General features: G+C 33.0%; 1 protein-coding gene across 2 annotated transcripts in view; it reads left to right on the top strand.

Annotated features, from left to right (window-relative positions):
* The window catches only part of DYNC2H1 (dynein cytoplasmic 2 heavy chain 1), a 285364-nt gene that overhangs the window by 111371 nt on the left and 149069 nt on the right, over window positions 1-24924 (top strand). Inside the window, exons 62-69 of one of the 2 annotated variants that reach the window (XM_069469003.1) lie at window positions 947-1088; window positions 1664-1773; window positions 6288-6308; window positions 8396-8494; window positions 12706-12829; window positions 20933-21096; window positions 23123-23242; window positions 23807-23941. In XM_069469003.1, the coding sequence (XP_069325104.1) occupies window positions 947-1088; window positions 1664-1773; window positions 6288-6308; window positions 8396-8494; window positions 12706-12829; window positions 20933-21096; window positions 23123-23242; window positions 23807-23941 (915 nt within the window). The remainder of the gene's footprint in view (window positions 1-946; window positions 1089-1663; window positions 1774-6287; window positions 6309-8395; window positions 8495-12705; window positions 12830-20932; window positions 21097-23122; window positions 23243-23806; window positions 23942-24924) is intronic. The other variant, XM_069469002.1, reaches the window with a different exon arrangement.

Here is a 24924-nt window from a genome sequence, read left to right as displayed (position 1 = left end):
AGTCTCACTTTGTTGCCCAGGCTAGAGTGAGTGCCGTGGCGTCAGCTTAGCTCACAGCAACCTCAAACTCCTGGGCTCAAGCGATCCTACTGCCTCAGCCTCCCGAGTAGCTGGGACTACAGGCATGCGCCACTATGCCCGGCTAATTTTTTCTGTATAGATTTTTAGGTGTCCATATAGTGTCTTTCTATTTTTAGTAGAAACGGGGTCTCGCTCAGGCTGGTCTCGAACTCCTGACCTTGAGCAATCCACCCGCCTCGGCCTCCCAGAGTGCTAGGATTACAGGCGTGAGCCACCGCGCCCGGCCTACTAGCTGACCCTTTAATTAGTCCATCCTTCATTTGTCATCTGAATTAATCTTTCTAAAACCCAATCTGATTATGTTACTCACTGTGCACTTGAACACTTTCAATGGCTCATGCCACAGGTTAAAACAGGTTAAATTCCTTTGCATGTCATGGGAATCCTTTCACATCTACCTGCAATCAACTCTACCTCTCTGTTTTCATTCCTTTTATATAATTACCGTTTCTGGTGAATCTTATGCTTTATTCACACTAACTGTTCCCTAATGAGTGTTCATGCTTTATTTTTGTTTTGTGCCTTTGTTCATACTCTGTGTCTTGATTTTGTTTTACAAGTGATCGCAAATTCACATTTTACTGTGGTTGGAATGAAAGTTCTCCTTTCATTATGATCATTAGGAACTTTCAATGACAAAATATGTTTGTTTCTACAAATATATTAGAATTTTGTACTTTTTAAAAATACCACAATAGGATATGAGGTCTTTTTGATATTTTTACATGTTGTTATATTCAAAACAAAGGGTTATTATTTAAACCAATGTATGATTTTTTTTTCCACAGTCAAAACTATAAAGCTGTCATTTTCTTCCATGTTAAAACGTATCCATATACATCTGTCTCCCCCTGTCTCCCACCAGGTGGCAGAGATAACAGAGGAGTTAGCTACTCTGCCTAAAAGAGCTCAATTAGCTGCTGCATTTATTACATATCTTTCTGCTGCTCCTGAGTGTCTGAGAAAAACCTGTTTGGAGGAATGGACCAAGTCAGCTGGTCTTGAAAGTTTGTATTTAGTTATTCATTAATTTGAAATTTCAGTATACTAAAAATGCACCTTTTGACCTTTGTTATTTTACTTTTTTTAAATGGGGAAAATTTTCTGTGAGTTACAAGGATAACATAGCTCCTTTAGATTTGCTGAATTCCACAAATGTTCTGAGAATTGTTTTGTTATTATGATTCTTCTATTCGTAAATAACTGTAAAAAACTGAGACCACTGAATTATTTTTGATATTGTATGAATGCAGTTAAACATTATATAGCTTTTTATAATAATTTTATGTCATAAGATAAGATGTAGGAACTTAAAAAATTCCTTGTGTCTTAGTGGTTTTTACAAAATTATTGTTGTGAAACTTTAACTCAAAGAATTATGATTTGAATGAGTTCCATTTCTTTGTACTTTTTTTTTTTAAGATTTTTTCCCTCTTGGTTTTGGGTATTAAATGTGGAAGAATGGATTTCAAGTTAAGGATTAGCATAGGACTTTTTTTCCAGGCTATTTTAAGTAGTTTTATACCCTTCCCTTCTTCAAATGCATTGTAGTAAAGTATTATCAACATCTTTAACTTCTCAGAATTTGATCTGAGGCGATTTCTTTGTACTGAAAGTGAGCAGTTAATTTGGAAAAGTGAAGGCCTACCATCAGATGACCTTTCCATAGAAAATGCTCTTGTTATATTACAGGTAATTAATTTATTTTAATTTTCTCATTATAAATGTTTTCTTTTCAGGCTTGCTACAGGAATTGCATTCTTCAGATTCCTAGGCTTTCACAGTTATCCTTTTCTTAGTTACATAAAAGTGAAAATATTTTGCTAATGAAAATTCATGTATGATTCAGTTAGTGAATGTAAAATTTTCAGTATAATATATTTTTACCTTAATATAAAAGTATAAACTAAAATGGCATTATTTTGTTGGAAAAGTAATCTAAATTGAGCTTCCTAATAGTAATAGAAATGTTTTAGGGGTACCTGATTTATTTTGCCAAACAAAATTATACAAAGCGAAGGGGATAAGTTTAGGTTGTAAGTTAGAGATGACCATATGCATATTTTGGAAAATTGTTCTTTCACATAGTGTATGTTTTCCAAAAGTCATTGTTTAAAGTTGAAATATCACAAGCTTATTGGCAGTGAATGTGAAAATCAAATTTAAGGCAACGTACACAAATCATTACTTTGAATAATGTTTGAATTTTACCATTAACTTGATTTACTCTGATACGGAAATTGGAAGATAAATTTTCCCTCTTGATAATGTGAATTTTTTTTTTGTTCTTTCTCTCAGTAGCTTATACTTCATAATATTAGTATTCTCTTTCCTCTCTGTAACCCTTTCCCTTACCCATACACCATTTCCTTAATCTATAACTTGAAAGTCTTAAAGAAGGCATGAACATTAAATGTACCTCTTTATGTAGCATAAACCATAAGATTCATATTTTGGGTCTGGTTCAGTCATGGATAATTTGTTTTGTTTTATTAGACCTATTAATTACCTGACCATACTTTGGCTCATTACATTGGTGTCTTACCAGTAGAGAGTTGCTGACCACAAATTAAATAGTTTTTCCTTCTTTTAACTTGATTTGGCCTGTTTTTAAATTTACTTTTTAAAAAGTTTTTTTTTTTTTATCATTTTCACACTGGAATTATAAATGTGGAACTCTAAGTGTGTATATAAATAAATTCATTGCATTATAGCAAACTATATGCTTTTTATCATATGTGTTATTCCTTCCCCAATGTTTCATAATCACTTCTTCCTGTTTCAGTGAGCCAAAAAAGCAATTGCTTGCATATTTAAAAAAAAAAAAAACTAATTTAAGAATTCTTTTTTCATTCCATAAGAAACCAGGGGGGTAAGCATTTAGAAAAAATATATTTATCTGAATAATTTTTATTTTTTACTGATATTGTTTTGAAAATACATAATTTTGTTTTCTGAATTGTCTTTCATAAAGAATATGGGGAAATTTCTTTTGCAATTAAATTTCGTAAAAACTTAGATTTGCTTTCTATTTAATATTACCAAGTTCCTTTTAGATATTTATGTCTACTTATATGACAAAACAAAAACCATTTGAAGAAATTTGTTAAGGTAATTTGTTTTATTGAAATGAATTTGCCATTATGGTCAACACTCCATCTCAATTCTAAGGTAGGCTAGATTCAAAAGTTCTTGTAGTTAAGGGTGTGATTTGATAGCACGTGTCTACAATATCTCTTCATAACATCACCATGTGATATATGTGAAATTAATCTCTAAATTTATACAAGTTGGGCTTCTGGGAAGTCTTCTCTGAGAAAAGATGGCTAGGCATGAAAAATAAGATGTATTTTTGATTCAGAAGTATATTAGATCTCCTCATTAACTACCTCTCAGCAGAAGAGGCTTTCCCAGATTCAAGTCCTGTAGTCATGCTAAGAAAAGTCTTTTATGTCCAAAATTATTCTTCTGTTGATCTCACAATGATGCTTGAAACTCTCATATTTAGGTTAAGCTAACTTTTGAAGTACATATATTGTCTGGGAGAGTAAAAGTCTAATCCTTATGTACCGTTGGCCTTGTAACAATAGTTTTATCACATTAGCAGAAAACTCAATATGACCTATGTCTCTGAGGGCCAGGGAAAAATTTGGCCATGGCAATCATATATCTTGGATTGCTTGGGCTATGGTTTACACCTGTTGTCCTGATGTAATTATTCATAGTTTTTCTTTCACTTTCATAAACTTGGTTTGGGCGGCAAATTATATGATCTTTTTAATGTTGGACAACTCAGTGTATACTGGAGATTATAAGGCTGCTAGAAACTATAGAGAGGGTGTGAGAAGCATCCAGAAAGGAGATGGAAAAGATGATTAATTTTAATTTCATGCTTTATATACATTTTTCTTGTGAAGACATCTAATGGATATTTGTGTTTTATTGTTTATGGACAATTCACTGTCAATTTGGTTTTCTTTTAACCACTCAAAATTTCTGAGATTTTTTTTCCTTCTTGCTGTTTGGTATTTGCTGAAGAAATGCAAACAAATTTGATACCAGACTAAGAATATAAAGTTATAAAGGTAAATCACAAAGGGAAAAATTCTTCAATTCTCAAATAAATAATGATGAGAAAGCTTATGTAGTACTTACTATGTTGTGCATATATTACTGTTTGAGAATTAAATAGGTAAGGCACTTAAACACTTACCTCATGTAATTCCCAAATCAATCTAGTGGGTACATGTACTATCTTTTTTATAGATAAAGAGATCGAAGTACAGAAGAGTTAAATCACTTGGCCAAGGTTCACATAGCTATCAAGTGGTAGAACCAAGCTCTACACTGGTCTAGCCCCAGTTTATGTTCTAAAACTGCTTCTCATAGGAGTGTCTGTATATGTGTGCATGTGTATGTGTGTGTGTGTGTGTGTGTGTGTGTGTGTTTAACCTTACTTGTTTTGCAGTCTTCCTGTTAATGTAACTCTCCTTAGCTAATCAAGAGATAGACTTTAGTTTTATTTATAAAATATTTTTGCTCTTATTTCTAAGTATTAAAAATAGAAGTACAATTATAGATTATCTTACATGTTTTAAAAATCATCTCTTTCAAAAATATTCCCTATACAATCTCCCTTTCCCAAAAAAGAAGAATTTAAATCAGTGTTTATAACTCTAGTTATTGACCTCTCTTCTGAACTCTTGACCTATATAGTTCTAAGTCAAGAATCTTTCAGTGGCCAATTATAGCACATTTAAGCAAAAAATTAAAAAATTATGCTTTTAAATAACTGAGATGTCCAAAAGATTGGGGCAAGCTTCAGAATTCAAAAGATGTTACCACAACCTCTCTGTCTTCATCTTAACGGATGGATTCATCCTCAGATAGGTTCTCTTTACCCTTTGTTAGCAATGGCCATTGGTGACTGCACATTTACCGTTATTGAAGTTTTTGTTTTCCGACTAAAGATGTGTCACTCCCTCCCTCTGCACTACACCATATATGCCAGCCTCCCAAAAGTATTCTGATTGGTTAGCTTGGGTTACCTGCTCATATTGATAGCCCCATCAAAAATACATTGAGGGAGCATGCAGGGTATGCAAAGCAGCTCTCCACTGTAAAACTTTTTTCTTTCTCTCGCACTCCTAATAACCTACTTCTCTTTTATTTTCTACCACTGGAGATATCACAGTCTTGGCCCAGTAATGCAAGCTACAAATCTGAGAGTCATTCTCATTATGTCTCTTTACTTTTTTATTGAGTTAATTGTTGAACCAATCTTATCAAATCTACTTCTCAATTGTCTAATGAATTCATCCTGTTTTAACCACATCCACTGCCAGTGGCTTCATTTATGCCTTCCTCATTTTGTACCTGGATAAATACATTATATTAGCTGGGCCCTTGCCCTTCGTATCACTTCCTTTACTGCTGTTGGAGTCATCTTTCTAAAATATTAATCTGATCATAATAATATTGCCTCAATTAATAGATTTTAGTGACTTCTGATAGCCTGCAGTATTAAAATTTCAGTATCCAGAAGATATTCATAATCAGACAGATTCAAGATTACTCCTGCCATTTTATATGTATCTTTGCCCACACTTTTTTTTACTCCAGCTACATCAAAGTACTGGAAGTTTCCCAAATACTCTGAACTTTTTATTCTCCTCTATATCATACTGTTGTTTTTGCCGGAAATATTTCTTTCACTTCTTTGTCTAGGTAATCTCTCTTGGTGTAGTTTGACTTGAATTGGTTTCTAGACGCTTACCCTAACTCTATCTGCCATCCTTCTGTAGTATCTTGTACACTTCTTGATGATGAAATTTTCATTCTTGCTTCTTTATTGGATGTGAAGTATTGAGGGTAAGGGAATATATCTTATTAATTCTGTACCCCTTGTACTATCCTACTGTAGTTGTTATCTAACATATTAGATGAATAAATAAATGAATAAAGGAATGAAAGTTTAATATTTTTGGATCTATTATAATTTGTTAAATGTGGAATTTAACTACATTTATTCATGGAACACAGAGATAAAATGTACGTTGGGAATCTTGTCTAAATCTCTCTGGAGAAATATAAATAAGATGAAAAGAAACTTGTAAGTACCCTTTGAAATTCTTAAGCATATTTTCTTTGTTAAAAACATGATGTTTTGAAACATTACCTTTTTTTTTTTTATTTGACTGCCTCAGATCATTGGCTTGAAATCATGGGTAAGAACTTTTAAAAAATTTAAAGTAATTTAAATTTTAAACCTAAATTTCAACAATTTAAAATAAATCTAGTAGGATTGTGAAACATTTATTATTAAATGCTAGCATAAAATTAGATCTAAAAACTAGGTACAACACCATGGTAACACTTAAGAAGCTATTTACTCACCATGTCATTTTGCTTGAAATAGTACATTTATATCTGGAACATATAAGTGAAACCTCTAGAAATAGATGCTGGGTGAAGATCATGTACTGATGTAACATGGGAGGAAATGTGGTGGGAGTAGTCTATTCTGGGTACAAGTGAAACAGAGTTCCTTGTCTGTAGAGAATTTGAAAGTAATAGTAAAGTTGTTTTAAGGCAAATCATCTCTTTATTACCACCATGTGCTAGCAATTCTAAACAACATTGGTGATGAAAAACTATTTGTCCACAGGACATCCTACCATCTCCCTCCCTCTTGGTATGCCACTGACTGAGATAACATGTATTTTCTTATTAGATATCCAGTATTCCCCCATGCTGCACACCCCGACTTATCCATAGGGGATATGTTACCAGAGTCCCAGCGGATACCTGAAACCTGGATAGTACCGAACCCTACATATACTGTTTTTTCCTATGCATACATACCTATGATGAAGTTTAATTTATAAATTAGTCATAGTAAGAGGTTAACAATAACCAATAATAAAATAGAACAATTATAACAATATACTATAATAAACGTTATGTGAATGTGGTCTCTATTTCTCAAAATATCTTGTACTGTATCACCTATTTTTGGATTATGATTTACCACAAGTAACTGAAACTATGGAAAGAGAAACTGGGTAAAGGGGTTAACGACTGTACCCCAATTCTGTTTTCATTTTATTCTTTCAAAAAATTCTCTTATCCCTGTAGCAAACAGTTGCATTACATTTTTCAAATAAATGTGAAAACTTAAGAAAAATTAGGTCAATTATTTAAATACGATTTACTAGGTAGCAATGATTTTTAGATGACTTTTAAATTTGTCATATATATGATATATATTTTGTACATATATAATTAGTCATTGTTTACTAACTGCCATTGTGTGTGTAGGGCATTTTCAATAGTTTCTTACTTCCGGCCGGGCGCGGTGGCTCACGCCTGTAATCCTAGCACTCTGGGAGGCCGAGGTGGGCGGATCGTTTGAGCTCAGGAGTTCGAGACCAGCCTGAGCAAGAGCGAGACCCCATCTCTACTAAAAATAGAGAGAAATTATACGGACAGCTAAAAATATATATAGAAAAAAAATTAGCCGGGCATGGTGGCGCATGCCTGTAGTCCCAGCTACTCGGGAGGCTGAGACAGGAGGATCGCTTGAGCTCAGGAGTTTGAGGTTGCTGTGAGCTAGGCTAACGCCATGGCACTCACTCTAGCCTGGGCAACAGAGTGAGACTCTGTCTCAAAAAAAAAAAAAAAAATAGTTTCTTACTTCCTATTGGTCTTACAGTTTGATTAGTGTGACATTCCAGAATTAATTTAGTCTCTAGTTCATTAGATCTTAACCTACAACCTATGTAATTCTTCTAGAATACTTAGGTATTTGCTACTTCAGAAGAATTAATGTCTTAAAATGTAAACAATTATAATTATTTCAGCAGTATGTTTAAGATTAGCCCATACTTCTTTTTTAAGGCCTTAATGGTTTATTCAACAAAAACGTATAACAAGTTAGGGAATAACTTGACTGTGTATTGAAAAAAACCAAAAAGAGTGGTGCAAATGGCATCAGCTTGGGACTAGAGCTCTTCTTAGCATATTGTTAATACACATTTTCTGTGTTATTGTGTGGTAAATAGTACTATAGTCACTTTACTGTGGCTAAATTTAATTACCTAATATTAATTTCTGGTCACTGAATTTATTAATGTGGCTTCTGGTGCAGCTAAAAACTGTACCTTTCTTTCCTTTTTATGGTTGCATATTTGTGTTCTCCAAAGCCTGAGAGAAAAGCTCATTTAATAAGTGGTTCATAATTTTTAGCAAATCATTTCCATGGAAACTTTTATTCATTTTAAAAACATTACTTTCCTTTTCTTTTTTAAACTAGAGTCGAGTATGCCCATTTCTTATAGATCCTTCTTCCCAAGCTACAGAATGGTTAAAAATACATTTGAAAGACTCACGTTTGGAAGTTATTAATCAGCAGGTATGTATAACTAATAATTTAGATACCATGTTATAGTGAAAAGAACTCTGAGTCTGTAATCAGAAAACATAGATTCAAGACTGAGCCTTATAACTTACCTGGTGTGGGACCTAGGGAAAGAAATGTAACTCCCTTAGGTTAAACTTTCTAATTTGTAAAAAGGGGATAAGAACAAAAATCATATGATCATCTCAATAGATGCAGAAAAAGTATTTGGTAAAATTCAGCATCCCTTCCTGATAAAAAAAAACCCTCAACACACTATGCATAGATGGAACATACCTCAAAATAATAAAAGCTGTATACAACAGACCCACAGCCAATATCATACTGAATGGGGAAAAATTGAAAGCAATCCCCCTAAGAACTGGAACAAGACAAGGATGTCCACTTTTCACCACTCCTATTCAACACAGTACTAGAAGTCCTAGCCAGAGCATTCAGACAAGATGAAGGTATAAAAGATATCCAAATTGGAAAAGAGGAAGTCAAATTATCTCTGTTTGCCAACAACATGATTTTATACCTCGAAATCCTAAAGAGTCCACCAAAAAACTTAGATTTGACAAATGAATTCAGTAAAGTTTCAGGATACGAATTCAATGTACAAAAATCAGTAGCATTTCTATACAGCAATAACAGTCAAGCTGAGAACCAAATCAAAAAGGAAATACCATTTACAATAGCAATGAAAAACCCCCCTCAAAAGACCTAGGAATATATTTAACTGAGGAAGTGAAAGATTTCTACAAAGAAAATTACAAAACATTGATGAAAGAAATTGTAGATGACACAGACAAATGGAAAAACATCCCATGCTCATGGATGAGAATTAACATCGTTAAAATGACTATACTCTGCAAAGCAATATACAGATTCATTGCAATCCCTGTCAAAATATTAATGTCATTTTTTCACAGAATTAGAACAAACAATTCTAAAATTCATATAGAACCAAAAAGGATCCTGAATAGCCAAAGCAATCCTAAGCAAAAAGAACAAAGCTTCATATTACCTGCCCTCAAATTATCCTACAAGGCTATACTAACCAAAACAGCATAGTACTGCTATAAAAATAGACACATAGGTCAATGGAACAGAATAGAAAACCCAGAACATATCTATAGCTAATTGATTGTTGACAAAGTCAACAAAACATACACTGAGGAAAGCACATCCTTTGCAATAAGTAGTACTGGGAAAATTGGATTGCCATATGAAGAATGAATAGGACCCCCATCTCTTACCATATCAAAAATCAACTAAGATGGATCAAAGACTTAACTGTAAGACCTGAAATTATAAAAATGCTAGAAGAAAACCTAGGGATAACCCTTGTGGACATTGTTCTAGGCAAAAATTCATAACTAAGACCTCAAAAGCACAAGCAGCAAAAACAAAAATAGACAAGTGGGACTTAATTAAACTGAAAATGTTATGCACAGCAAAAAAAAAAAAAAAAAAAATGAACAATCTGCAGAATGGGAAAAAAATATTTATAAACTATGTAGCAGGGGAGTGATATCCAGAATTTATAAAGAACTCAAACAGCTCAACAACAACAAAAAACAAGTAACCTCAAAGTGATCAAAGTGCATTTTTGAAAGAAGACATACAAATTGCCAACAAGCATATGAAAAAATATTCATCATCACTAATCATCAGGGAAATGCAAGTTAAAGCTACATTGAGATACCATCTTACACCAGTCAGAATGGCCATTACGTATTTATTTTTGAGATAGAGTCTCACTATTGTAGCCTAGGCTAGAGTACAGCAGTGTGATCATAGTTCATTGTAACTTCGAGCTCCTGGGCTCAAGCAATCCTCCTGGCTCAGCCTCCTGCATAGCTGGGACTATAGGCATGCACCACCATACCCAGCTAAATTTTGTTTTTTAATTTTTTATAGAGATGGGGTCTTGCTATGTTGTTCAGATTCATCTTGAACTCCTGGCCTGAAGCAGTCCTCCTGTCTCAGCCTCCCAAAGTGCGGGGATTACAGGTGTGAGCCACCAGGCCTGGCTAGAATGGCTATTAATAAAATGTCAAAAAATAACAAATGTTGGTGAGGATGCAGAGGACATACACTCATGGTGGGAACGTAAAGTAGTACAATCTCTATGAAAAACAGTATGGAGATTTCTCAAAGAGCTAAAAATAGAACTACCATTCCATCTACTGGGTATATACCAAAAGGAAAAGAAATCATTATATCAAAAAGATACCTGGGCTCATATGTTTTTTGCAGTACTAATCACAGTATGGAATCAACCTAAGTGTCCATCAACAGATGATTGGATAAAGAAAATTTGGTGTATATACACAATGGAATATTATTTAGCCATAAAAAAGAATGAAATCATGTCTTCTGCAGCAACATGGGATGAAACTGAAGGCCATTATCTTAAGTGAAACAACTCAGAAACAACTACAGCATATTCTCACTTACAAGTAGGAGTCGAAAAATGTGTACACATTGACACAGAGTGTGGAATAATAGCTATTGGAGACTCGGAAAGGGGATAGGGTGGGAGAGGGTTCAGAGATGAGAAGTTACTTAATGGGTACAATGTACACTGTTCAGGTGTGGTTACACTAAAAGCCCTGAATTTGCCACTGCACAATATATCTATGTAAGAAAACTTCACTTGTACTCCTTAAATTTAGAAAATAAAAAAAAAAATTGGAAAAAGAATATTTATTTGGTGCTAGGTATTGATCTAAGCACTGGGAATTTCACAGTGAGTTAAGTAGTCACAATTCCTTCCCTAATGACAAGGACAGTCTAATAGGTTAGAGAGACAAGAAAGCATTTACACTAAATTATAATTAAGGACATAAATATAGATTCTTAGAAGTAAGTATTACTGACTTAGCTTGGAGAATCAGAAAAGCCTCCTGGCCTTTAAAAATATTTACAGTTCTTACTAACAAAATACCATGTGTGATAAAGACCATAGAAATATAAAATGAGAAAAAAAATTTAAAAAATATATATAAAATTAAAAAATAAAAAAAAATCAAAGTATTTACAGTTCCTCTCAATGCCTTCCATAATTTCCTATTCCTGTAACTTACTAACAAGCATCTTGATCCCAAGATTTGACATATCAGTCATTGAAATGTAATCAGAGTCTTTTTGGTAGTAACTTCTCACTGTCATATTTATCTTGCAGAGGAAATTATATTTGGTCAGATTTTAAATAAATTTTGTGTGTGTGTGTGTGTGTGTGTGTTTTTTAAGAAGGCTTAGCATATGATTAACTTTCATGGCTATTCTTTAGTTTTTTGAAAAATTACCTCTAAAACTTTACTTGTAAAATGAAGGTTTCTACCTCATTTGTTTTTGGTAAGAATAATTGTAAATTATATAATATATAAATTCTTTAATCTCATTTATGTTTTGCAGTATGAGATGTTAATTATCACTTCAAATATTATATATATTTTTTACCTTTGTTTTAGACCTAGGGTGATATTTAAAACTACTCTTCTTTAGTCAGAAAGCCTCAAAATTCTTCACTAGTTCTAGAATTTTGTCGAAAGGTTCTGTTCACAAGGATTAGACCTATCACACCAAGAAAAGTTTACTGTTAATAGAATTCATCATGTTGCCTTTTTCCCCCATTCAATGTGTGATTCTGAACATAGGCAAGGTAGTTTTTATTGATACCTGGGGATGAGTAACTTATTATATATAGAATTTGAAATTTTGTTTCTGTAACAATTTGAAATTATTGTAGAAAATTGAAGAAAGGCTTTTGTATCGTGGGGGAAATAGAAATTTGCTATTGATGGGATATAGAGTTCTAGTCGTGCAAGATAAAAAAGTTCTAGAGATCTGCTGCTGCACAACACTGTGCTTATGGTTAACAATACTCTAGTATACACTTAAAAATTGGTGAAGAGTGTAGATTTCATGTTATATGGATTTCTTTTTTACCACAATTTAAAAAATGGTAAAATACTTATTTTCTTACAAGTCTATATAAATTATGAAGTTTTTAAGATAATTTGTTCAACTAAAATAATTCATCACCAAGTACTTATAAGTAGAAAAACGATCATGAATAATTTGAATTATTAACATGCATATTAAATTTTTAAATATTCATATGATTCCTCTTAATGTCTTCACTCATTATTTATAAGGACCTTTGTAAATAGTGAGATAATAGAATTAATATGAATTCTTTTTTATTCTCTTAGGATAGTAACTTTATCACAGCTCTTGAGTTGGCAGTACGTTTTGGGAAAACCCTTATTATACAAGAGATGGATGGTGTAGAACCTGTTCTTTATCCATTGTTGAGACGAGATCTGGTTGCACAAGGTAAATATTTGACACTTTCCAGAAAGAAACTTATTTAAATTTTCTGAAAACAGGTACATGCTTCCAAGAGTTCTCTTCTAGTAAAATCACACATGACATGCTTAAATCCCCCAGCAACAAGTTGTGACATGTGTAAAATGTTGTCTACCAGGGAAGCGTATTAGAGACCCAGTACTTAGAGTTTTTATGGGGACTGATTATGTCAGCAAACTCTCTCTAGTATATAGCAAAATTTTAGACTCCCCAAAGGAATGCAGGTGTTCAACTTAAACCACATTGTTTGTACAAACAGTTTAGGCACAGTGAGCTACCTTTATTTGTTCTGAGAATGGTGGAAACTCTCCCAAAATCCAAGTTTCTAGGCACTAGTTACAGGCCAACTGTGCAAGCAGGCCTTTCTAGCAGTCTCAGGATTGCTATGTTAACTCTTTTCTGCACAGGCACCCAACCAAGTCGTCAACGATTAGAAAGTGATGCCCAGAAACTTTTAAGTGTGTGTCATGCAAAGTGTACATACGTACATATATAGACATGTACATATGCATATCTACATATGCATACTTACATCCCACACATTGCTAGCACTGCAAGGTTTAAAAAGAAAATTGGGGTTATTGGAGCAAAGCAGACAAATAGCAAAGCATGCACTATTCTTTGATCATTTATTATCCCATGAATACAACTGCTTGTATTACTTTCAAAGCTGTGTCTTGCAGGAGCTGCCATTCAAACTTAGCCACATGTTTTTTTTTTGACCAGATAAAGGGGCTGTAGTATAATTTCCAGGTCCATATATGCTGGAGACCAAGAGGGTATTAAGATGTGGGTTCTATTTCTTTGTATTTAGTGGCTGTAAAGCCAGCAGTTTATTCACGATGGGCTGTAGCACGCTCCTTGGGCAATATCCATTTGGTCATTTGGGTGTCAGGGTTTTAGATTTGTCTTCATTTAAGTCCCTTTCTTCTTAAGTTAGTTGTGCCTGAATGGTATGTAATACAATGTGAATAGTTTCTCAGTGAAGGTGATTACCAAAATGTAATCTATATAATAGAATGGAATTTGGACCTATGTGGCAGTTCTCATGGCACTTGAGTGTATCTAACTCATTTGATAATATATTTCTGAAGAGTTTGGACCTGTAAAGGTGTACTGCACACAAATGATGAACTGATTTTGGTCTTACTCTCAAGAGAATGGAAAGAAGAAATCATTAGTAATATCCCAGTCTGCATAACAAGTTTCAGTTATCACAACAATTTTTATGTCAGGCACTGTGGAAGCAATAGAGGCTACTTCCTGGTTTAAGTTTCAGTGGTCATAGTAAACCTTCAAGCAGCATTGGTTTCCAAAATTCAGACAGATAAAATTATATAGTGCTCCTGCCTAGTGTGAAAATACAGATTCTTTTTCACTTCCTGGCATGATGCATTTCTTTTAACTGTAAATATTGGTAGGATTTGGGTATACCTTATAGGCTGATCTTGTCTAAGTCTCTGTCTAATTGTTATAGAAGTCAACAAAGGTGTCACAGTGAATGTATCCAATTAATATATCCATACATCCAAGCACCCCAAATGTCCATATTTATTATACATGTTAACCAGTAGAACGAAACAAAATATCCTAGCCTGATCCAAATTCTGAAAACAAGATAATAGCCATGTAAATTAGGACTTCCCCTAGAAAGGGAGCAGGAGGACATATCTTATCCTTGTGCTTCATCATTTGTCTTCATAGTTCTCTAAAGTACAGTACAGTACTTGTGTTCAGAAGGAAAAAGTAGTCATAACCGCATTGCAGGTTAACTCCAGTGTAAATGAAGACGTCGTATAGTTAAGACTGTGTTGGACTGTATGGTTTTACATTTGATATTTTTATGATTAAGATATGGCACTTATGCTGAAGGGTCTTTTGTAGACAATAAAACAATAATTTTAAAATATTTTAAAAAGGTTATATCAAAATATTACATGCATGGGTTACAAAATCAAATAATACAGAATGGCTGCAGCATTCTATTCCTCCCCTCCCCAGGACTATCCTACTCACCAGAGAAAACCATTCATTTTTCAATTTTAAGTTTTTACTGAAATAAAAATATATAGAATAAATGTATAGCTCATGAATTTTTACAAATTGAATACACCTGTATAAGCACCCAGATCAAGACATACAAGTTTATTAACACTCTAGAAACCTACTAATTTACCCCTCCTACCCCCAAGGATAACCACATTCCTGACTTATAACAGCATAGATAAGTTTTGATTATTTTTGTACCTTGCGTAAATGAGAAAAAAAAAAGCAACACCTGACTACTGTTGGCTAGGAGCTGTCCTGGCTCTACCACAAAAATAACTAAACATTCTCTTCTCCCAGCTAATATTGAGTGACTTCTGCTTCTTTACATATTATAGCTTAGTCCAGAGGTAGGGAACTTTTTCATGTTGGAAGGCCACATTAATTCAGCTGTAATCAAATAATGCTACATTAAAGAAACTTCAATTACATATACTTAAAAATGAACATTATTTTGTAAAAATATAACTAATAATTTCAAAAAATGAAAACTGTTTCTGAATTTTAAAGTTAACTAACCTTTTAATGCCTTTGTTGTGCCTGCTTTTTGCTGGAAAACATTTGGATATTTGGTTGCAGCAGGGAGGTTGCAGTTTCAGTTGATCGTCTAGATGGGTATCAGTCATTTGTGACCTTAAGGACATCTTGATTTGGGTTAAGTAGGAAAATATAGATTCACAGCAATAAGAGGTTGAAAAGCAAGAAAACATTTTTTGGGCATGTTGCCAAAGGCGTGGGAATTCTGCATTTTTTTCATATTTCAACTGGATCTTTCTTAGCATCAAGCAATGATTTTAAACTGTCATCTCCTAAGAGCTCTATCAATTCCATCTCTAGTTCTTTAGGTGCCTTGGTAATATCAACTAGGTGAGGCTGAAATGCTAATTTGAGTGTGATATCATGATTCTCAAAGTCAGTGAAACTTTCATTGTATTCTCCATTAATAGGCCTGTAACACCTGTGTATTCTTCAAATGATTCGCATTTGTTATCCTGCTTATCAATGACTTTTGCTAACTGGGGAAAATGTTCATCCAAAATTTCCTTTTGAAGAAGTGTTTTGAAAAAAATATATGTTTTTTTTTTTTTTTTTAAACGCTTGGGTTTTTTGTGCACATATCATTATAGACTTAGTTTTATCTTGCAGACAAATACTCAAATTATTTTGATTTGACATGATGTCACACAGAAATGCTGCATTCCTATAGAAATCTTCTTTCAATAATTCACATTGGTGATTCTGTTCTTCATAAAATTTAACTGTTCCCACAGAGATAAAATTTTGGCTAACGCCTGTCCCTGTGATCACCAGCACACTTTAGAATGATGAGGTAAATTCACACTGAATACCTCATCATTCAACTTTAGTGTGTTGCAAAATTGAAGATGCCTTGTTGCATTTGCATGAATATAGTTAACAATACTTAGAACTTGTTACAAAGTGTCATTTAAAATAGCTTTAACACAGAGATTTTGCTGATGCAAGATACGACGAGAAGAAGTGAGGGCATCTGGATCTGTTAATACTTTTTTAATCTGTGTGATAAACCCTTCATGTTTTCCTGTCATGGAAGGTGCACCGTCTGTACATACACTTGTTTAAATTTACCAAATTCAGTCCAACTTCATGACATTTATCTTGAAAGTTGTTGAAAATACCTATTCCCAGTGTTCTGTTCTCAAGAGCGCCCAAAGTGAGTAACTCTTTATGGCAAAGAACATCTTCTGTTATGACCTGAATGAAGTATAAAACCTGTGCAAGTCAGTAGTATGCATTGATTCATCCAGAGCGATTGAATAATATATATATATTTTTTGAAGTATTGCATGAAGTGGTTCTTTTAAGTTGAAGGCTAATTCATACTGCTGATCAGTTGTGGTTCTCCTTGAAAGAGGTAGTTGTTTGTACTTTGAAACATTATAGTGGCCTAATTGAATGGCTTCTCTTTCCCCCCCCCCGCCCCCGCCCCGAGCATATAAGCTACTTTATAAGTTGTTTCCGTGGCATTACTTCCAGGTCTTATTGCTGCTTGAAAGAATTGTCTTTGCTTTTGCTTTTCATCTTTTAATTTCTGCAATACGACCTTTCACGCCTCTCCCTCTAATTTAAAATATTTGTGGTCCTTATGAGTGTTATCATGCTGACAAGCATTGAATTTCTTTAATGTTGATATTACAGTGTCACAGAGCAGGCAAATCATCTTATCCTTAGCAGAAACAAGATAATATTGCAATTCCCAGCCCTCATTAAAAAATCTGTTTTCTTCCTTCAGTGTTCTCTTGGTCTTCTTTGACATCATGGACTGTTAAGCAGACAGAATTAAAAAGTACTGTTGAGCTGTGCAACTATTCACAAATTCCACTTCAGACAGAAACATAGTGCACTGTTGTCAAAAGCTGATAACAGACTGGCGTACTCAACCCCCATAAACTGTTGTCACGCACCCTTGTGCAGTAGTGGCGTCGGTCAGATGGGGAAAGTTAGAACTAAATCATGAATGTAGCTCCTGGGAATTTAGCCCTTATGGCCTACTAATATTCTAATTGTGCTGATCAATCTGGGAGGATTATTTTGTTGAAACTTATTTTATTCTTTGGTTTTTGAAAGTGTTTATTTTAAAAATAAAAATATAAAAGATGAACAAAGGTGTATTAATAAAAATAAAAGTATTTGTTCTGTAAAATTTGGATTCAGTCAAAAGGCCACACTTAAGGACTTAGAAGACTACATATGGACGTAGGGTCACAGGTTCCCCACCTTTGGCTTTGTGTCACTCCATTTCTCTCACCTCCTAGATAAAAGTTAGATACCAAACCATAGAATTGTCTGCTCTTTCTGATCACACCCCATCCCCAGCAAAATCACACTTTCCTTGAACCATTCCCAAATTACCTACTGCAAGCCCAAATCCTATAACAAGCCTCTCTTAATACCTTCTTACTGACACAGTGCACAGTCTCCCATGATGTTCTATCTTTTATTGGAAGGAGCTGGTAAACCTGAGCTATGGCACTTTAAACATTGGGGTTTTGTTTTGTTTGTATTCTTTTGTGCATATGTGTGTATGAGCTTTGGTTTGTTTTTTTTTTTTTTTTAAGATGTTTGTCCATTTTATCAAAACTATCAAATGTGTATTTTTGTATTCTCACCTTTTGTATTTCCCACCTTTGTTGGGTTTGTAATGATATTCTCTTTTTCCTGATGTCGATAATGTTTATTCTCCTTTTCCTTGATCAGTCTCTATAGGGACTTCTCAATATAATGAATCTTTTTATTTTTTATTTGTTTATTTTTTTGAGAGTCTCACTCTGTTGCCTGGAGTAGAGTGCAGCAGTGTCATCATAGCTCGCTGCAATCTCAAACTCCTGTGCTCAAGAGATCCTCCTCCCTTACCCTCTTAAGTAGCTGGGACTATAGGCATGTGCCAACACTCGTGGCTAACTTTTTAAAAAGTTTTTGTAGAGACAAGGTCTTGTTATGTTGCTTTAGCTGTTCTTGAACTCCTGGCCTCAAGGGATCCTTTCACGTTGGCCTCCCAAAGTGCTAGGGTATGGGCATGAGACACTGTGCCTGGCCCTACACATGTTTTTAAAATACCAAGTTTTAATTTTGATTTTCTTTATTATATTTTAAAATTGACATTTGTTCTTTAATATTTCATTCCTATTACTTTTCTTAGGTTTCATTTGGTCTTTTTCTAGATTCTTGAGGTGGAAAATCAAAATACTGATATTCATTCTTTCCTTTTTTCTAATATATGCATTTGTCTATGAATTTCCCTCTAAGGCCTTTTTCAGCTTCATACCATAGTTTCAGTTTCTTTTTTGGCTCATAACTTAGTATTTTGTTGTTTAAAATTCTCTAGTTACCTTTTTGTTATAATATCTAGCTTATCTCCATTGTGGTCAGATAACTTATTCAAGAGTATTTTAATTTATTGAATTCTGTTGAAACTTTCTTTAGGATCTGACATTTGGTTAATTTTTACAAATGTTCCACATACACTTGAAAATTGTACGAATTTTGCTCTTGCTTGGTTTAATTTTCTCTTCAGGTCAGTTAATAATGTCATTTTTGTTAATTGTGATGTTCAAATCTTATATACCCTTACTGTTTTATGTTTTTCTTTTTGCTCTATCATTTATTGAGATAAATATCTTAAAGTTGCTATGATTTTGAATATGTTTTTCTTTTAATTTTGTCAATTTTTGTTTTAAATATTTTGAAGCTGTATTATTGGATGTATATATATTTAGGAACATGATCTCTTTCTATTCAATTCTTTATCATTATGAGGTATCCTTTATTTCTAGAAATGTCTGAAGTGTTAGAATCTATATTGGAATGGTTACACTAACTGTTTGGGGTACTGTTTATGTGGTATATACTTCTCCATTCTTTTACTTTCAACTTTTCTGTTGGTCTTTATTTAAAAAAATAAATTTTAATATGTATATTTAATATATTCAATTTGATTTTATAGGATACATATAGATAGTAAAATGGTTACTATGCTGAAGCAAATTAACTTATCCACCATCTTACATAGTTACTCCCCTTTTTCTGGTGGCAAGGGCAGCTAAAATCTACTCATTTAGCAACAATCCTAAATACAATGTAATTTTGTTAATTGTAGTCCTCATGTTGTACATTGGATCTCTAATCATTTCACATACCTGCTACTTTGTATTCTTTGCATGACATCTCATTCTTGCCCTTCCTCCCTCACTGTGCCACCTGTTTCTGGTAACTGCTATTTTATTCTCTTTGTATATTTTCTTTTCTTTTCTTTTCTTTTTTTTGGAATCTACATGTAAATAAGATAATGCAATAATTTTCTTTCTGTGTCTGGCTTATTTCACTTAGTATAATGTTCTCCAGGTTCATCCATGTTGTGGCAAATGGCAGAATCTTCTTTTCTACGGCTGAATAATATTCCATTGTACATGCACACAGGCACACACACACACACACACACACACCATTTTCTTTATCCATTGCATTGATGGACCCTTAGGTTGTTTTCCATATCTTGGCTATTGTGAATAATGCTACAATGAATGTGGAAGTGCAAATATCTTTACAAAGTGGTGATTTCATTTCCTTTGGTCATATACCCAGAAGAGAGATTGCTGGGTCATGTGGTAGTTGTATTTTTAATTTCTTTAGGAACCTCCATACTGTTTTCCATAATGGCTATACCTATCTACATTCCCACTAACAGTTCCCTTTTTTCCACACCCTTGCCAACATTTGTTTTCTCTTGTCTTTTTGATAATATTCACCCTAATAGATGTGAGATAATATCTCATAGTGGTTTTGATTTGCATTTCCCTGATGACTAGTGATGTTGAGCACTTTTTTACATACCTGTTGGCCATTTTTATGTCTCTTTAGAGAAATGTCTATTCAGGTCCTTCACTGATTTTTTAATCAGGTTATTTGTTTTTCTGGTATTGAATTGTACGAGTTCTTTATAAATTTTGCATATTAACCCCTTATGTGATATATAAATTGCAGATACTTTTTCCCAGTTTGTAGGTTGTGTTTTCATTTTGTTGATAATTGATATTTTGCAATTACTTATATATTGATAATCCTAGGTTTTTTTTACCATCATTGTCTCTTCAAGTATTACATCTTCAGTACTAGAACAATAAATACTTTTTAACTGATGAATTTAGAAATAGAGAATTATATATAATTGAGGGTTTCTATTTATAATCGACCATTTCAGAAAAATTTGTAAACATTAAAACCATACTGAATATGAGTAGATATCCCTTTGATGCTTCAGTATCCCAGAATTGTCTTAGTGAATATTATTTATCCTTGCTTGCATAAGTGCTGATTAATAGAGCATTCTGGCTAATATTATCTTGGGTAGCCTAACTTTTGCTGTCTTTGTACTCTATTGAAAAGCCTGTATTTATAAGTACTTGAAAATTATGTTTTAAACTATCACATAGCAAAATATAAAAGATTCAGGCCAACTAATTGTGTGTGTTTTATTTTTTTAAATAGGACCACGTTATGTGGTACAAATAGGTGACAAAATTATTGACTACAATGAAGAATTCCGCCTCTTTTTGTCGACAAGAAACCCAAATCCCTTTATTCCACCAGATGCAGCTTCCATAGTTACTGAGGTTAACTTTACTACAACCAGAAGTGGATTACAAGGGCAGGTATACGTTGACAATCATAATTTTCCTTAGAATCTTTTGTAGCTTTGTATACTTATTAGATATTTTCAATGGAAAGATATTTTTTTAGGCTGATTAGTATTTAAATTTAGATTTTGAAAATATACTTAAAAGTTAGAGTGAAGCATTCAGGCTTATTTCATTTATGATGTGTATTAGACTTGCATATTTGCTGTTAGTGTCAAATTGCTGCTTGTATAATATAAATCTAATTTAACAATTTATTTTGTCATATATGGTAAAATTTAAGAGATGGATGGATCATAGAAATTAAGATCATCTGCTTAATTATTTTAATTGTGAAAACTGAAGTTTAATTGTGAAAATTGCACTTAATTGACCAATTTACCTAGTTGAGGGTCTTTGATTCCTGAGCCAACATTTTTTTTTTGTACCACTAGAACATATGACATGTGCATCTTTGAATTCAATTTGTCTGTGTATGTCTCATTACAGTTTAGAATTATTACATGAATTTCAAAACTGTTTTTTATGTTCAGATGTCCAGACTTTTACTTATATATAATTTCCTCACTCATTTTTTTCCTGTTTAACGATATAATACCAGTTGACAGCTGAGTATCATGCTTGCTTTTTTTTTTTTTTTTTTTTTTTTTGAGACAGGGTCTCGCTTGTTTGCCTGGGCCAGAGTGCAGTGACATCATCATAGTTCATTGCAACCTTAAACTCCTGAGTTCAAGCAATCCTTCTGCCTCAGCATCCCAAGTAGCTGAGTCTATAGGTACGGGCCAACATGATGCCTGGCTAATTTTTCTATTTTTTGTGAAGATGGAATCTCACTCTTGCTCAGGCTGGCCTCGAACTCCTAGCCTCAAACGATCCTCCCACCTCAGCCTCCCAAAATGCTAAGATTACAGATGGGAGCCACTGTGCCCAGCCTTTCTTGCTATATTTTACTCATCTAACAATAGTAGAGTTTTTCCTTTTTCAATTTATATAATAGCATGTGTATTTCCTGCAGTTTTTATTTGATGGTCATTTTTAACACTGTCCTTTCAAATTAGTTTTTTGTTATACCCCAAGTATATTTTTATGAACCATATCTCTTGATTGACTTGATGATACTTATCAATAAAACAATGTAACAGTCACTCAAAACTTGTCAGAAATTGACAAAATTACTCCTTTTATCTAAAAGATCTCTGCAGTTGTTGCTGAAAGGAGTCTTAAGGTCTTACTTTAGCAAGAACTAAAGGAAGATATTTATACAACAGATTTTGAAATATATATTTTATTCCAGTGTCATTATCTTTTTTTTTGTCATTATCTATTTTTATTTTTAGAGTTAACAATTTGACATAGTGTTTTTTTAACAGCTTAACAAATGAGAGCTTTAACAGAAATGATTTACATACCCTATAATTTACTAATTTAAAGTGTATGATTCAGTGGCTTTTTAGTGGAACTGCTGGGTCTTACGGTAACTTTATGTTTAACAATTGGAGGAACAAAGTTTTCCAAAGTGGTTTCATTATTTCACTTCCCCACCAACGATACAGGAGAGTTGCACTTTTTCTACATCCTTGTCAACTCTTATTATTATTTGTGGTTTGAATTGTAGCCATCCTAGTGAGTGTGAAATGGTATCTCATGGTTTTGATGACATAGAATTTTAAGATATCTTTTTATTTCTTAATGGGAATACTTACCATTAAAAAATGCTAGCTTCCATGGTTTTGATATATTTAATCTAATTTTAGAACTAAGTATTACATATTGACATGTTAAGTAATGTACTTTGTTATAGCTATTTTATAATATTTAACATTTTGCTGATTAGTTTAACTATTGTCTCTTTTTCAGCAGATGTAATTGTGAAGGTGTTTCATGTTTAATTATAAAGAATGAAATGAGGTAGCATAGTATCATAGTGCTTGTAATGTTTGGTCAAACACAAGACCTGTTCGTGGGAGATTTTCTTTTTCATTTGTTTTAAGCCTTATTGGCTAGAATTATCTTGCTTTTCTTCCTTTTTTTTTTCTTTAAGCTTTTGGCTTTAACCATTCAGCATGAGAAACCTGATTTAGAGGAACAGAAAACAAAACTACTACAACAGGAAGAAGATAAGAAAATACAGCTAGCCAAGCTTGAGGAATCTCTTTTAGAGGTAAAATTTAGCTACTTGGGCTGTTTTTTCATATTACTTTTTTTCTTTAATGAATACAAATAACAGTGTTTAAAAAGTTAGTAGTACCTTCAGAATGCTTTTGGTTTCTTCAAATGCATAATAGTGTGTATATATCTTAAAGTCTAAATTCTAACAGAGAAAAAAAAAGATACCTTTTGGAGTATAAAATCTTGAATAATGTTTGAGACAAGCAATTTTTAACTAATTATTTATTTATGCTATATTGCTTTATTATACTATATTTCAAGAAGCATTAAAAGTATGAAATTATGACTTAATCTGTAATTTTAATAGTTGTATTTTTATTAGATAACAATACATATGCAATGCTTTGATGATACAGAATCATATAACAATTGACAGTATCAATAATAAAAACAAAATAAAAACAATAAAATTTAAAAAATAGAAGGCTATAAAATGTTGAAATTCTAAAATAACATAAGTCCCCATAAATATTATCAAATTAATGATTGTTGATATGGGCTTCCTTTAATTGTTTATTTTAATATGTATAATAATGTTATATTAATTTTTTTATAGACACTTGCGACATCTCAAGGCAACATTTTGGAAAATAAGGATTTGATTGAATCTTTGAATCAGACAAAAGCAAGCAGTGCACTTATTCAAGAGTCACTTAAAGAATCTTACAAACTCCAAATTTCCCTCGATAAAGTAATCATTTCCTTTTCTGTGATTTTATATCATGTTGTCTTAAATATTTATGTCAATATGATAGAAGATGTAGAATCAAGTCTTCAGGGGAAAGATGATGTTGAAAAGGAAAGCCATTCAAAAGCACCAGAGCCATTCTTATTATTATAGAGAAGGGAGTTCAGATGTTGGCACATCAAGGTAAAGGATTGTTAGTCAGTAAACTCTGCTTGGTTCTACTGATTTCTGGAATAATATTATCTAAGGTTGTGCTACAATTTTGTACTGAAATTGAAAATAAGTATTAGAGAACGTCTTTGCCATTCTTGGAACTTGTCTGAAGTTAAGGCAAATTAAATATACTAACTACAAGGTTACAAGCTGTTTTTTTCCATTAAGAAACTTTTTCCTTCCATTCATCCTGGACCCCATGAGTGTGATGATCTGAACTATTTTCTTACAAATGCCTTTAAATCATTTTCACTTTATTCTTTTGATAGTTCCTTTAATAAAATTCCAGCCCTGCATCAGTACAATGTATCTTTGCTTCTCCTATGTTCTAGTGACTGAGCTTTGCTGGAGAAAATTAGACAACCAGGCAAATTAATGTTACTGTGAATTTCCAGGTCTGACCTGACTCAAACCCTCACTGACATCCTTTAATTCTTTCCCATTCCTCTCAGTAATTTTTCTAATTTTTTTTTTTTCAGTGCTTTTCAGCCCTTCCTCAAACTTTACACTTACCTATTGCTATTTTCTTCACTTGGGAAAGAGCTCTGTTGAAATCAGAATAAGAGCAAATTTACAGCCCAATTCCAATCCAGTTACTCCACTTTCTCTACTAGGGCTAAACTTTACAGATGTTATGATTGTCATTTTCTGCCAAGAGGATTTTAAAATTTCTGTGCCTTCTTTTTGTTAACAGACCTTGCTGAGTCACATACATATTTTTACTGTTATCATATTTGTAATCCTTGTGCTTTGATCATAATTACATGGAGAAC

The sequence above is a fragment of the Eulemur rufifrons genome, chromosome 6, assembly GCF_041146395.1.
Source record: "Eulemur rufifrons isolate Redbay chromosome 6, OSU_ERuf_1, whole genome shotgun sequence".
NCBI classification, from domain to species: Eukaryota; Metazoa; Chordata; class Mammalia; order Primates; family Lemuridae; genus Eulemur; species Eulemur rufifrons.
This window is presented reverse-complemented; position numbering and strand designations above follow the sequence as displayed.